The sequence below is a fragment of the Manis javanica genome, chromosome 5 (assembly GCF_040802235.1).
Source record: "Manis javanica isolate MJ-LG chromosome 5, MJ_LKY, whole genome shotgun sequence".
Taxonomy (NCBI): domain Eukaryota; kingdom Metazoa; phylum Chordata; class Mammalia; order Pholidota; family Manidae; genus Manis; species Manis javanica.
Window position 1 is genome coordinate 30,529,481 of NC_133160.1, and position 16,338 is coordinate 30,545,818.

Below are 16,338 nucleotides of genomic sequence, written 5' to 3' on the forward strand. Positions count from 1 at the left end.
CCGGGCAAGGGAACAAAAGCAAAAATGAACAAGTGGGACTATATGAAGCTGAAAAGCTTCTGTACAGAAAATGACATCATCAATAGAAAAGGCATCCTACAGTATGGGAGAATATTTTCATAAATGACAGATCTGATAAAGGGTTGACATCTAAAATATATAAAGAGTTCAAGCACCTCAACAAACAAAAAGCAAATAATCCAATTAAAAACGGGCAGAGGAGCTGAACAGACAGCTCTCCAAAGGAGAAATTCAGATGGCCAACAGACACATGAAAAGATGCTCCACATTGCTAGTCATCAGAGAAATGCAAATTAAAACCACAATGAGATATCACCTCACACCAGTAAGGATCGCCACCATCCAAAAGACAAACAACAACAAATGTTGGTGAGGTTGCAGAGAAAGGGGAACCCTCCTACACTGTTGGTGGGAATGTAAATTAGTTCAACCATTGTGGAAAGCAGTATGGAGGTTCCCCAAAAAGCCCAAAATAGAAATACCATTTGACCCAGGAATTCCACTCCGAGGAATTTACCCTAAGAATACAGCAGCCCAGTTTGAAAAAGACAGATGCACCCCTATGTTTATTGCAGCACTATTTACAATAGCCAAGAAATGGAAGCAACCTAAATGTCCATCGGTAGATGAATGGATAAAGAAGATGGGGTTCATATACACAATGGAATTATTATTCAGCCATAAGAAGAAAACAAATCCTACCATTTGCAACAACAAGGATGGAGCTAGAGGCTGTTATGCTCAGTGAAATAAGCCAGCCAGGAAAGAGAAGTACCAAATGATTTTACTGATATGTGAAGTGTAAGTACAAAGAAAAACTGAAGGAACAAAACAGCAGCAGAATCACAGAACCCAAGAATGACTAACAGTTACCAAAGAGAAAGGGACTGGGGAGGATGGGTGGGAAGGGAGGTAAAAGGACAGGGAAAAAGAAAGGGGGCATTACGATTAGCATGTATAATGTGGGGTGGGGCATGGGGAGGGCTGTGCAACACAGAGAAGACAAGCAGTGTGATTCTACAGCATCTTACTGCACTGATGGACAGTGACTGTGATGGGGTATGTGGGGGGGACTTGGTGATGGGGGGTCTAGTTAAACATAATATTTCTCATGTAATTGTAGATTAATAATACCAAAATTAAAAATATATATATATACATATAAAATGAATAAAATAGGCCCCAATCTGCAAATAATGTTAGCAGCAATCACTATTTCTGATGGTTCCCCTTTGTTCATTCTTCACAACATCAGACAGAGTATTAACACAAAAAGTTACAAAGGTTAATCTTGAATTCAAAATAGCTATAGTCCCAGTGGAGAAACATGTGCTTCAAAGTCTATGAAGTCGAATGTCAAGAAACCATACTTCTTCATATAGCATTAGTCTGAGAAATCAAAAGGTTTTATAGAGGCATTCCCTCAAAGGACAGGGTCTTGGTTAAAAGAGACCCTGGTGCGCGCCTCAATTATGAGTGCCAGCTGCTCGTGTGGGACACGCACAGGGCTTCCAGACTGGTGGAGGCAACGTGAGACTCAAATGAGACACACAGACGATCCCTGACATTCCAGAACCCTCTCCAAGTGGTGTGCAGGGGCTCGTGAACTGGTGGCTGTGGTTCAGGCTCCCCCCTAAGATTCAAGGCCTATTTTCCCTACCTGTGACGAGAGGGTTCTGTCTGAGGTAACTTGGAAGGACGAGCCCAAAGAAGATCGAAAATCCAAGGACAAAGAGGTTCCGGGAAGAGTTTAGATCAATGAACTGCAGGTTGGAGAGTCCAACAGCTGTGATCATTCCTGGAGAGAAAGACACCAGACGGCAAGTTCCACGGAGCTCAGCCACAATGGGTGACAAATGACTTATGGCCATCAAAAGCAGCATCCCTACCAGGCCCTTTCTCTGTCCCATCAGGAACAAGTTGGGAGACCAGTGGTATCAGGACAGGGGTGAGAATATGACCACCTCGGTCCCTGATTCAAATGATTGGCCTAAGCACTATTTGCACTTATACAGGGGCATAAACATCACACTCTGCTTTCTTTAGACCAAGTGGGAAACTAAGGATGTTGGTTCTCCCATTTCTATGCAAATATTTTGATTACATTGAGCAACCCATGCAAGTATCTTGGCCCTGATTGCAACAATGGAATGGCACAAAGATCAAATTGAGCCCCATCATAAAAATGGTCAGTTTTAAACAGCTCACTCAGGGGAAGATATTGAGTTAACTCAATTAATTTCATCTTGTTTCCTAGCATAATTATTCTATACCTGGTTCTGCCTGTAACATAAACTCAACTCAAAGAGTGATGTAGATTTTTTGTTTTGAAGGTATACCATTTCTTATTTTAAAACAGAAATTTATGGTTACTTATAATTTTACTGAAGCAACTTGTTAGCAAATGTGAATGAAGCAAAGGAGCCTAAAAAGGAAGCCAGCTGTCAAGAAGATAGGACTTTACCAAACAGAGTACAGAAGAGGGCTCCAAGCACAGGGTCCGGGAGGGAGGCGAAGAGGGCACTGAACTTCCCGATCATGCCCAGTGCGAGCATGAGGGCCGCACCGTACTGGATCACCCGGCGACTGCCGACCTGCGGGGCACCAGAGAGCAGACAGGTGTTCACCTCAAGGTCAGCACGGATTTCCATCCAGATCCTTGCAGGACAAATGTGACAAAATCTTTGGACAAAACCTTAGTTACTCTTAAATCTTATCATTAAGAGGGATCAGTGTCATTTCATAATGAGGACTGAGGTCGGTACACAATTACTACAAAGACTCCCAGAGTAAAACGATGCCCACCCACCCTTCCTCGCCCTGCCCCGTCCCCACTCCTCCCCCTGACTGTGGGTGGCCTCAGGGCTCATCCTTTGCTTCCCTGTGCCAAGTGATGTCACCTCAGCATGGACCTGCTCCCAAGCTCAGGTGTGGAGTTTTAATGCCCTTACAAGTCAGAGGCCAGGATGACCTTCCGGTGTGTCTCAAATGCAAAATGTAAAAGCTGCACTTCATCTCTGCTTCTCTTTGGGGTTCCTGGCCTCTCCCTTCACCAAGGTAACCAGCCCAAAGCAGTTCATCTAATTTCCATCTTCCCCACAGCCTGAAGCAGACGAAACCCCCAAATATTTCTGGAACCTCCTTTCTTCTTGGTATCTTGCCCATGAGAGATGCACAGCCTAGAGGCCAAAGAGTGCCCCATTCTCCAGCCTTGCTGCCCAGCTTGCAGCCCCACTCCACCACTAGCCATGGGACCTAGCAGCTACTCAGCCTCTCTGGGTACAGGACCCTTGTCTCTATACTGACAAACCACATGGTTTTGCTTTGAGGTAAACCGTGACAATGTGTAGAACAGTTTGAGCAGTGCCTGGCAAGAATTAGGGTATTTGATAGCCTCCCATCTGGGCTTGCTGCCTCTGGCCTTTCCTCCATTCACCTGTCCTCTCCACTGTGGTGGAATGACCTTTCTAACACAGTGATTTGGTGGCAGAGTGTGGGGGCGGGGTGCAGGGGGAGTCAGTTCTCACTTAAGTCTTCTAGTGCTCATGACACAAAACCCACTTCTAAGGCTCTTCCCAACAGAGCCAAGCCTGCCAGCACTCTCCCTAACCTAGTCATGCTGGGGTCATGCTGGGGACTTATCACCTGCCCCTCAGCATACCAGGCATGCCTAGGCCTACCTACCTGGAACACCCTTCCCACATCACCCTTATGGCTGGTTCCCAGACACACCCCTCAAGATACTACCCATATGCTACCTCCTCTTAAGTCTTCCTTGATCCCAAGGCTCTGCTCCCCCCACTATGGGCTTCTGCAGCATGATGTGTTAACATCTCCCACATGATAAACCACATGGTCTCATCTTTATCTGTTAATCCTGATCTGAGCCTTCTAGAAGCTTCTGTCCAGCCTACTGTCACCCAGGTATCAGGAGGTGGAACTGGCAATGGGCTCAAGAATCTGGCATGGTTAGCCCTTACTCTGAGCTGCCTTTCCCAGGGAAATACCCTGAGAACATAAAGAGTAAAAGAAGTTCCAGAAATATCTGGGGTGGTGTCTACAGGGCTTTAAGTATAATTTACAGTGAAAAGATGGCTATTTAAATTCAAGTTAATTAATATGAAATGAAATCTAAGACTGTACCCTCGGTTGCATTAGCCACACTTGAAGGGCTCAGTAGGCACGTGGGGCTGGTGGCTCCTTGCCCACGGCAGTGCAGGCATAGAACATTCTCACACTGCACAATGTCCTGCTAGACAGTGCTGGTCAAGTGCTTCCAGAAGCATCTCAAAGGGTCCAAGGGTTGGATGGTTAAGAATCAGAGTCGAATCTTACTGAACAAATGAAGAACAGCTGTCCAGCTAGAATCAGTCACAGCTGACCAGGAACCCTCTCCCCACTGTCCCAATCTACAACTCCTCCTGATACAAGGCAAATGCAGGGAAGCAGGGAAGGAGGTCAGGCAAAATGGAGAATTGAGCGAATATACCTTAGGCTGACTGTATTACATGATAAGGAGACTTTTCATTTGCAAATAGGTCATTTGCCAGCAAACATTTTTAAGGACCTACCCTGTGACTAGCACTTACTCGACTGGGAGGGGGGTGGATAAAAAGACAAGTAAGTCCACGAACTTATGATCAAATAATTGTACTGTTGCAGTTGTTACACCATGTGGGCACCCAGCAGGGAAGAGAAACTGAAGAGTTGGGGAGGGTTCCTCAGAGATGGTCTTGAGGGATGAAGGAGAGTTCACTGGAGGAAAAGCATCCAGATACAGGGACCCACCTGCGCAAAGCCCACCTCCCAGCAGGGCCATCACCATTAGGTGTGCAGGGCACAAGGCTAGGCTGGCCCCAGGATGCTTTGAACAATAAATCTTAGAGGAAAACCATGCATGGTAAGCTGATCTGCCTGAGATCACATAAAAACACAAGCAGCAACTAAGCCATTCTTCTATTCAATGACTATTAACCAAGTGCCTACTGTGCACTTCTGTTCTAAACACTTGAGACAGCCCTGCCTCAACCTCTGGGTGCTTACACGGAGCCTTGGAGTCTCCTCTCCCACTGCTCACTCCCTGGGATCTCCTCCCAACCTCCTTCCTGAAATACGGCTCTGCCTCTAGGGCCACTAAAAAATCAGCCCCATGTTTCTGACTTTCTAGTATCTTTAACACTGTGGAGTTCCGCAGAGAAGTGACCCACCTCTGGACACCACCAAAAAGATCATATAGTCAGAGGAGATGGTGTCTCGTCTGTTCCTATAACTTAGGGCTAAATGTCATACAGTGGCAACAGCTACAGCCTACTGAATGCCTACCACATGCTGGGACTCTGGTAAGGGCTTTACATCAGCTTATTAATTCCGGCTCCTCACATTCTGTCTTCACAGACAAGGGTATGAAGAAAAAGAGGTGATGTGACTTGCCCACTGTTACACTGAGACAAGGTGATAGGGCCAGGGCTGGAACCCAGAGTAGCCACCTTCCTGCACTGTTATGCTGCCCCTTCTGTGGGACAGACACTGGAGCACATGCAGCACAGAGATCCTGCTTGGGCACTCCAACCTCTCAGAGCTTCGGAACACACAGTGGGGTAGGCTGCCTCAGCTCCTGATCAAATAGGTTAGCATCTCCATGCACAACAAAAGCCATGACTGGAGAAAAGACAGCAAATATTGGAGGTGCTGGGAAATGGGGACAGTATTTGCAAGCGCCATAGATCACCCTCTCTCTGCCCTGGGAGTCTGATACAATGGCCCAGACCAGTGCTGTCCGGCAGAACTTTCTGCAGTGATGGAAACGTTCTGTTATCTGCTGTCCTTGGCAGCCACTAGCCACATAGGACCACCTTGAAATGTGGCTGGTGGGACTAAGAAAAGGAATTTTTTGTTTTAATTAATTTAAACTTCTTAAGTAGCACATGTGCCCACTGACAGCACAGATCTAGAATTGCTGGATTTTCTGAGTTCTGCTCAGAAAAGTGACTTGCCCCAAGTCCTTCACCTGAACGTGGGACAGAATGCGGCCCAGACCCCAGGCCTCCCTTCTCCTGGTCAGGGATCTCCCATCAGCTACATGGGTCAGGCCACTGAGAAATGTCTGCTGCAAGTCCCAACCCCTCTCCTCCCAAGCTGGCTGTGTAGATGACTCAATTCTACCCCCTTGTGAGTCAGGGCAAAGACGACCAACTCCTGGGCTGACATTGCCCTTCAGTGGATGCTGCCTCTGCCCGGGGAAAGCAGTCCAAAGGGGTTCAGAGGGAAGAAGATCAATTAGCTCATTACCAAGTGCTGGCAAGTTGCCTTTTCAGAATAAGATGGCACCATTCGAACTGTAATAAAGATAATTATTCCCCAAACCACCTGAGTCATGTTTTAGAAGGCAACTTCAATGAGTAATACCACTGACTCCCCACAGTGACCCTCATTAAGTTACAGGGTGATACGTTTTAAAGGGGTGCAGAAAGGGAGCTGGTCTGTTTGACTATTTTGCCCTAAATGCCCATCTGTCCCATGCCGCCCCCCCCACCCCCAACAGTTTTACTATGTATTTCAAATTGGTCACATGCCTATGGGTTCACAACAGCAAACTGGCTTAACAGATGAGTGGCTTACGCTCTGCTTGGTGCCCTTAGCTCCATGTGCTCAGATCTGCAGCCACATGGGCCACAGCAGGACCAGGGGTGGAGCAGAAGGACATGCCCATAAGTAACCCTCACTCACCACATGCCGGGGGCACCAGTCAGCAGGTGGGGCTCTGTGCGCACCTGAGGCTGAGCTCTGCAATGGCCCTGCCGATTACAGGGAACTAACATGTTAGGCATGCACTGTGCAGGCTCTGTGCCCTCTCACCTGGATTTGCGGTCAAGATTAACCAAACTTAGTATTTGGTTTCTTTTTATCTGGTTATAGAATCTCAGAGAAAGCTCGGGGGAGGATTTCTAATTTTACAGAGGTCAAACTGTTCTAGAAGGCTCCAGTCCAACCCCCAAGTTCTCAGGATATAGTGCTCAGGTGAGGGGGACCTGTGACTCAGGGGGCCATCCCGGGTAGAGAACTAGTTCTAACTCTCCAGCTTCACAGCACACAATGGCCAGGGGTGGTGGTGCATTCCCAGCACCCTTCAAACAGCCTGCATTGGCCCAAGGCAACTGGGCCAAACTTAGTAATAAATTTGAAAAGCCTAGGAGCTGGCGTCTTACAGCAACTGGACTGTGGGGTGGGCAGCCTCAGGTGTCTGTGTTTAGAAGGTGTGGGGAGGAGAGGCTAGTGGGCACTCCACACCCAGGCTCTGTGACTCATTAACCTAATTCATGAACTCCACAACAGGTTTCATCAGAAAGAAAAGGATTCTGCTGCTATACTTTGAAAACCATGTTAATTTTTCACTGTGAGATGGGTATTTTCCTGTCACCAGCTCTCATCTAGAACTGGCATGACTTCCTAACTGCCCCCCATTTCCACCTCCTCCCTCACCTACATGTCTACTCTCATCCCAGCCTCATCAAAGCGATCCTCAAAAAGACCCACCACATCACATCCTGGGTACTCCCTTCTTCCTGTTCTCTCACAGCTTACAGGGCCTGCTGACTGGAACTGTTACCCTGAGGCCTTCATCTGCTCTCACCATCATCCCAGCACTGCTCCTGCTCCACTGGCCTCCTTCCTGATCTGCAGCATGCCAGCCTGCTCCCTGCTCTGGACAGAGGGTTTTGCGCTGGCTGGCCCCTTGCCTGGACGCCCATCGCCCAGGACCTGCACAGCTCCCTCCGAGCCTGCTCAGGTCCTTGCTTAAGGCTACCTTCTCAGTGAGCCTCAGCCTGACCCTACTGAACACTGTCCTTGTTCCCGATACCCCCACCCTGCCCCATGTTTTTATCACACTTACTAATCTCACTGTTTATTGTTTGTCTTCCCCTGCCTAGAATGTAAACACCATAACAATGGGGATATTTTTCTTTATTCACTGACATGGACCAACCGCCTAGAACAGCAGCCTGGCACAGGGTCGGAGCTCAGTATGTATTCGCAGAATGCAGAGTGCCTGCCTGCCCAGGGAGCCAAGGGTGGAGACCTCCAACAGCATTTCAAAAACCCATCAAGGACAGGAGGAGGTAGGTGAGATGGCCATCTCAGAATCAGAGGTCCTTTTTGGAACTCACAGTGGTCAGACCCACCAACGAAAGGAATCCACGCTTACAGACCCAACCATTTAGTTAGAAAAATATCTTTACCTTAGTAATTCCCAAAACTCCAATGTTGGGACTGGAAGAAGTAGAGCCATTCCCAGTACCAAATATTCCATCGAGAACACAGGAAAGACCCTCCACGAAAATCCCCCTAAAATGTAAAGGAATGGGGAGAAAAAGAGACGTTCAGTCAATGGGAGCCACACACTGAAATAAGCTCTATATGGTAGCAGCCTAAAAATGGGCTCCACCAACCTGTAGTCTCTGAATTCCCTGGGAGAAGCCAGAAATGCAGTCTCAGGCCCTCTTCAGACCTGCTCTAGCAGAGAACGTGCATTTCATTTTAACAGGATCCCCAGACTCATTTAACTGTGAGAAGCACCAGGTGAGCCAAACATAAGACACCGGGGTTTTAAAATCATTTCAGATTAAAGGATTTTAGCCAGAAAACAGAGCCATTTATTAGGATCTAAGACAAATATGAGCTGCCTGTTGATCTGATTACTTTACTACTAACATCTAATTTCATGAGGAAGGAAATGCTCTGTGATTTTGTGAACACTGGGCTTTCTTATAGAGTCCATATATGAGGAATTTAAGCATATGCAATAAAAGCTCCATTGGGGAAGAGTCCGTATAGAAGGAATTTATATGAAAATTTATAAGGAAGAGTCCATATATAAGGAATTTAAGTATATGCAATAGCTCCATTAGAGAAAAGATGTAAAAAGCAGGCCTGTGAAGACTAACAGAACGAGTGCAAGAGATGCTGAGACACCAACTCATTCACACACACGATCCCTTCTACAGGGGCAGCTGGCTGGGGAAGAGAGTGGTGACTGGGGCTATTTATTTTCTCTGCATCCTCTATAGGGTCCAATTTGCTCACACCATCAGGAAACTAAAGACCAGGTGTGTTAAGAATATACATCCCACGGCTCTTAAACCTCAAGATTCCACAGCCCTCACTTACTCTTGCCTTTCTTGTCTCTATGTATGTAAACTGTAACTGTGAACAGGTGACACAGCATCTATCCCTACTAATAACTGGGGAAACCAGAAATCAAAGGGGACGTTCACCTATGGCCCCAAACCAAGCAAAGAGCAATGGCAGTGTCTGGCATTTGTTTTGGTGAGTTTAAGGTCTAGAGGGGTCTCAGAGAAAGTGTCTTATATAGTGACTGTCACTATGAGGAAGGAAGGGTGGGAATTCTACCCCATGTTATGCATGAGGAAAATGAGAGCAAAGTGACTTGTCCAAAGGGAAACAGCCAACAGAAAGCCACTGCTGGGCCACCTTCCTGCTGATGCCCCTGGTTTCCCTGCAATCACGCCATGAGCCAAGTAAGGAGGCTCTGGCTCTGGGGAAGAATCTGTTTTCTCAGGAACGTACCTGTTTATGGCGTGGATGGGCGGTGGAGGGGCACAGGACAGCCTTGCGCAGGCGTAGTAGTCCCCGATGGACTCGATAATGCTAGCGACGACTGCACTGAGCATGCCGATGACACCAGCTGCAGAGACGGTGGGAAGTCCCCACTGGACTACGGGAAGAGAGGTGTGGAGTCCTAGTGAGCTTTCTTAGAGGGGCAGGCAAAAGTCATCAGGACATGGAGTCATTCAGCACACCAGAGGACTCTGCAAGATCCACTCATATTTTGAAGTTCATGGAAACTCTTTATTTTTAAACCTAAGTCATCAATGCACCAGATGCCAGGGAACAGCTCCTGAAGTGAATGAAGATGGCCATAACCAGGGCTGGCCGGCTCTGAGTCTCTATTTAACAGAAGAAATCATTTGGCTTGAAGAGGTGCCTGCTTCTCTTCCTGTTTCAAAGTCACACTCAGTACAATCTAGCACAGCCTGTGTTGGGATAGGAATTTTTATGAAGAGGATTTTTAATCCTTGTGCGAAGCATGGCACAAAATAATGGTGATCTTGCCCAGGGGATAGCGTCAAAGGAAAAAGCAGTGACAAGTCACCACCAGCTAAAGTTAAATCCTAACGTTACAACACAAGGTGTAGACAGCTCCTCTTTAGTGCACTATCAGCACTTTTTTCTTTTTTAAAGGAAACCATGTTATGAAAAATTAAATAGTTACCCAGAAGAAAGCAAAGACAAAGTCCTGGGTTTCATTTTGAGTGATCTGGGTTTAGTTAATTCTTCATTCAATTTTTTTTTCTTTAAAAAGTTTATCTATCTGAACATTGAAAGCCATGAGATCTTACTTTATAAAAATAGCATATGGAATTTTCACTGTTTGAATGAATAGACTTCTTTGGTAAGACCTTCTCCTTGAAACATTAGTTATAATACAGCCACAAGTATGAAGAACAGTGAGAAAGGAAGATGGGTGAAATGGTCTCTTGTGCAGGACCCAACCATGTGGCTGGGAGATCTGGACACCGAAAGATCTGGGAACAGTGTAACAGACAGACTTTAAATGAAGGCACCCCAAACTGAGTCATAACAAACCACGTAGGAAGTCAGGAAGAGGCACGTCCCTGTCTAGAGAGTCTGGAGATGGCAGCCAAGTGGAGAGTGCCTCCCGGGGTTGGGCAGTGGCCTGAGCATCAGCAAATGAGCAGAACCAGGAGCACAAGAATGGGCGGGTGCCCAGTAGAGAGGGTGTGCAGCACGGGGCAGGAGCTTGGCTCTTGTCTGGTAGGTACTGGGGAATAACCACGGGTTTGGGAAGAGAGAAAGAAGGCATGTGAAGTACGATGTGCAGAATATGCCTGGAGTGTGTGTGAGGCAGAACTGCTCCTCTGGAGCTGCTCTACCCTCTGAGAGCAGATGGGGTGCAGAACCACCCGTGGTCAGGGGTTCAAGGTGCACACCCACAGGCAACATGCTTGGTCAACATCTCATCTTCAGGTTGGTTTGAAAGTTTTCTTATGCAGACATTTACCAAGCAACATTTTGTGTTTTCTAAATGATCTTTTACATATTGTTACTGATTGCAGCACTGTGGTTTCATTTCAGTGTGGTGACTTGGGGGGAGGGATTCTTACTTTATTTTGCCACTTACTATTTTTCAGAAATTGCTTTTTATTTTCCTAGTCCCTTTATTCTTACTATTTTGTTTTTTCTCCCTTTTGCCTTAAGCCCTTCATTTTGATTTTTAAACTCTTTATTCTATCTACTTCAACATTTAAAATTTTCTATTTGTAATCTAAATTTGTTACCCCTTTTCCTTCAGATTATATATATATAAAACCTTGTTGGCTTCCAGCCTTCTATCTTAATTGTTTTTTTTTCTCTCCTTTTAACTAGAGACTCTAATTTATGTTATTACTTTATAGCAGGGTTTCTCAACCTTGGGCACTGCTGACATTTTGGGCCTGAAATACGTATTTTTAACAATCGGCCCAAGGATCTTAGTATACTGCTAAGATATTTGAGTCTTATCTTAGATATCTGATAAGATATCAAATCTTATCAAATTTGATAGATATTTGAAAACTGCTCTAGATACTTGAAAACCTGTCTCGGAGTAAGCAAGCCATGCGGTCAGAGCATATGAGACTGCATTCCCTGGGCTCCCTGTGGGTGGCTTTTTTTAGGGCAGCTCTGGCAACAGAGTTGCTCTCGGCAGATCAAGGCTGTCATGAAGAGAAGCGATCACAGGGCCAAGCGCCCTGTCCACTCAGCTATGCCTTCCCAGGCACGGCCCCCTGGGCCCTGGTGGAAATCTCTGGTCTCTTAGCTCCTGCAAGCCTGGGTCTCCTGCAGAGCCCAACCTGTTCTCATTTGTGCTCATCTTGGGAGCCACCTGCACAAGCAGAGAGGACACCCAGCACATGCTGTGGGGACTTCCTCCTTCCTGCTCTCCCACGCCTCCTCCTGTCTTGCCAATGTACTTTTAATATCATTTTATCTCATATTATATGTGTATTTATGAACCATGAATATTTTTTTAAAAAGGACAGGTATACATAAATACATATTAAACTATACAATCTGATGAGAATATTCCTTTAGAAAGATTAAACTTTTTAAAGTTTTTAAAGTGTTTGTAAATATATCAGAACAGAAGGAATAGCTGTGGCTGTCACCAGTCACCCAGTCACCCCCGTTTCACATGCTAAGAACAGCTGCCTCCGACCCAATCTTAATACTGTAGGCTTTTCCTGCCTCTTCCCCTCTCATTCTGAGATGTGAAGACATGGTTGCTACCCAGGAATGTATCTGCACAACCAAACTATGGTCAGGATTCAATTCTAATAAAAACCCCAAATGTGAGAAACAGAGTCTTCACAAAAGCTGACAACCACTGGGTTCACACAAGTCACTTTTGGGGACATGGGTCCAGAAAGTGTTACATGTGAATCCAAGTGATACCTCAGGTAGGGAGGGCATCCCCCTACCCACACACCTTGCCAGGAGTTACCCAACACTTCAATAACTTGAGATCCATCTTCCACCCATTTGGGAGTCTCACTTTACTTCTGATGGCTGTGACCAAGTTAAAAAAAAAGATTACAGCTACCCATTAAAAGATTATACAAATTCCATCATGCTTGAGCAGTCTGCTTGCTAATCTTCAGGTCCCTCCCACTCAAGTCTGTTCATTTTTGGCAGCTTGGGTACCATGCAGCTCTGACTTGCCTTCCTCAAACCTGGAAGAGACCCCTTGTCCAGGATTCCATCCACTAGAACCAAAAGAACCAACTAGTTCATCTCAGAAGGGAGCTGGTTAGTCTTTGTGTGTTAATTATGGACCTCCAGGGTCTCTTTTCTTTTTGCTGTCGACCAGAATGACCAGAATGACAAAACCTTCAGGGGATGTCCTAGGACAGAGAAGGCTGTTGGTGCTACAGTGCCATCTGCCAACTTACAGCTCCTCCGAGCTGGGCCCTAATGGGCTCCTGACCCCTCTGGCCACCAGAATACTTACATGGGTATGGGACTTTAAACCATGGGGCTACCAGAAGCACCCCCTGCCTGGCATCGGTTCGAGCGTAGAAGCCATACTTCGTGCTGTCAGGAGGGAAGACATCTGTCACTGTGAAGATGAAGCACAGCAGCCAGGACACCAGGATGGCCAGGATGATCTGACACAGTCAAAGGAAAAGGCTCTGTCAGGCCAACAGAGGTGGTGGTGGTCGGCAAAACACACGCCTTCCTATAGCCTGAATATCACACCCAGAACCCACAATCATCAGAACTTGTGGAAAAAACATGCAACGAATCTGCTGAAAGCCAATTCCTTAAATGGAATCACATTCAGAGAAAGCAGTTTTATGCAGGTAAAGCTAATTGAACCCTAACTCTGCTAGTACAATAAGAATAATGGACAGTGTGCCTGCAGAGGCACATGGAGTCAGAGCTCCCTGAGCCCCAAAGACAATCAATGTCCTCCTTTCTACTGTTAAAGGGATTTCAGGATCGGAAACTTCCCCCACTTTTACACCTTAAAGTACACAACAATTTGGTGGACATTAGTACTCCAATGTCAGCACACAGACATTGTCCCCCCACTGAGGACCTGCTTAAAACCCTCCCTTCACTAAACATGTCACATATGAACCAAAGGCAGTATTGTCAAAAAAAAAAAAGAGTACTCACAGGGAACATTTTGAAAAGCTGTAATTTGTATGCAGTCCATCCTTTCTTGGATTTGTAAATTGGGAGAGGAAATTTAACATTTCTGGCATATTGAGAAAACAATAATACTAGGAAAATTGTCCTGAGGACAGAAAGAAAATAAACTAGGTTAAAGGCTGTTTGAAGGCCTTGAACACACCTGTGTTTTAAAATACTGCGCAAAGCTTCAATGGCAAAACTGACCAGATGTGTTCAATTCATTGCTCTAGAAAGCTGACGGTCCTCTAACTATTGGGAAATCACACTTTGGAAATGCCATTTGTGGAAAGAGGTCAGAACTCTTTTTCTTAGCATTTCTTGATACTGAAATGAAACTGCCCATATAAATGCTTTGGCTAAATTTTCCATAATAGAGTAAGAAAACTTGAAGAATGTACACACGGATGCAAAAAGCTCACTCTACATAAGGGAAAAAGACAAGGTGCCAGATCACAGTATAATCACAACTACAAACTAACTAAAACACCAGCCAACTTCACATGAGCATTCATGTACACCCGCACACATGCACGCAGGTAAGGACAGATCTAAAAGGCTCACAGGGACTGGCCTCGGCAGGGCAGTATGATTTTTCCCTATGTCTCTGTATCTTCTGATTTACTTATAAAGGTCTTTTAAAAAGCAAAAAGGAAAGGTTCAATATTTAAGAAAGCTATACACAACATAAATCCTTATTATAATACCCCTGAACAGCTTCTGTGTACCAGATGTCATGTGAAGGTCATCTCCGCCTTCTGCAGTGGCTTCTATGATCACCCACTTTACAGAGAGATAAGAGGTCAGGCAGCTAGAGGTTGCCCTGTGGGTGGGCCAGGGATCTATCTCTACAGCCTGGGCTCTGAACTACTTTGCCACACTGGTTTTAAGGTCAGATATGTCTGGGCTGGCTCCGAAGTCCCTCCACCCCTAACCCAGCTGCACTGAGGAGGTAACAATGTCAGGTGACTTTCCTGCAGGGGGAACACCCATCCTAACCCATCTGGTGCCCCAAGTGTGGCAGCTGTGGGATTGCTTCCCATCACCAACACGATCAAGGCACACAATGATGTGTTTCATCACCCACAGGGACTCGCTCTTTCACTCACAACCCGCGGTAGAGCTGGTAGCAGAGTGCACACTCACTCAAAGCTGGCTGACTTGTTCCTGGGCACAGCTCCAATTGCCAAGGTGAATTACCAGCTCCCCTGATGGTGCGCCGTCACAGTAAAATCCCCAGTGAGGGGCGGGCTGTAGCTGGCTGAAGAACAGGCCTGTGCTGCCCCACCATCTCCCCACCTACCTGGATGCTTCACTTACCTGGCAACAGGGTTCTCTGCCCTATCACAAAGTCACTGGGCCAGTACCAGTTCCAGGTTGAAAATATACATGGGGCCCAGGGCATTCCAATTCCCCAGGGATGGTGAAGGTTAACCAAAAACACCCGGTAACAGCAGTGAGGGATACTGAACTTGTTTATTTTAAACTTAGACCAAAATAACATTTTCATGCTTTAGAAAATGCCACTGATTTAAATTTCAAAGTGAACACTATGAATCCAAAAGGTCTCAAGTCTGTTATTACTGTTACGATTATTTCAGGTGACACCCCACCTATTACATCTGCACCTAAAAAGTGTTCACTTTTTAAAGCATGTTTAAAGGGGACAGGGACCCACAGGATTTGAGGAAAGACATCCCAATTTCAGACTCCAATGTGACAGCACACAGTGGGCGAATGGGGCAGGTTTCCTTCCCACTCTAAAATCTATCCACTTCTAACTTATGCTTATCCTCAAATAAATACACCTTTGGGGGCAGGTAGGGCAAAAGCAGCCCCAAAGCAGACAGGCGGCAGGGCTCTGAGGTGAGGATGTGCCTGAGCTCACACACTGCGGCTAAGCAGAGAAGCAACAAGGATCCGAGCTCCAAATCCTCAAGCCGGTCCCGTCCACCACACCTGGCCCTTTCCACCTCACCTTCACAGACTGCTGGCTATTCCTTCCTTTTACTTTATAAATACTATGAAAACAATGCCTGCTAAAATGTAGGATGACTGTCAACAGGTTGGGGCAAAAAACAAATTATGAAATAACGTAATGGTGAAGCTCTATATGCTCACATGTTTGTATTTATGCATAATATAAAAATATGGAAGGATGAGTACTAAATTTTTGCTAGTTAATCATGAGATTTTTGAGAGTTGGCAATGGGTAGGAGGGGACTATTACTTTACTTAAGATTTCCCTGTTTAAAAAAGATAGACAAAATCCTGAAGATCATTCATCATCCCACTACTGGGTGAAAATGATGTAATATTCTGGTCTAATAATCCCAAACAGCTTCCCGTCCCTGGATATTTATGCAATGTCACTGGGTCCTGAGCACTGGGGTCAGAGAGGGAGATGGAGCTGCCTGACATCATCCTTGCCCTCAGAACACAAAGGGGACATCACCTGACCCGAACTGGAATCATACTTTACGCAGCTTCTAGCCCCTATTAATCCATGACCTCAACAGACGCAGATCTGAAACAACCCCA

The 16,338-nt window shown here is 46.0% G+C and overlaps 1 protein-coding gene across 6 annotated transcripts in view; it reads right to left on the minus strand.

The window, feature by feature from the left end:
• Positions 1-16,338, minus strand: part of SLC23A2 (solute carrier family 23 member 2) — a 143,141-nt gene that overhangs the window by 13,352 nt on the left and 113,451 nt on the right. For all 6 annotated transcript variants that reach the window (XM_037017375.2, XM_037017374.2, XM_037017380.2 and 3 more), the window contains 6 exons: positions 13,783-13,903; positions 13,112-13,268; positions 9,607-9,754; positions 8,259-8,364; positions 2,486-2,615; positions 1,682-1,819 (listed from right to left, as the gene is read on the minus strand). In XM_037017375.2, coding sequence (XP_036873270.1) covers positions 1,682-1,819; positions 2,486-2,615; positions 8,259-8,364; positions 9,607-9,754; positions 13,112-13,268; positions 13,783-13,903 — 800 coding nt within the window. The remainder of the gene's footprint in view (positions 1-1,681; positions 1,820-2,485; positions 2,616-8,258; positions 8,365-9,606; positions 9,755-13,111; positions 13,269-13,782; positions 13,904-16,338) is intronic.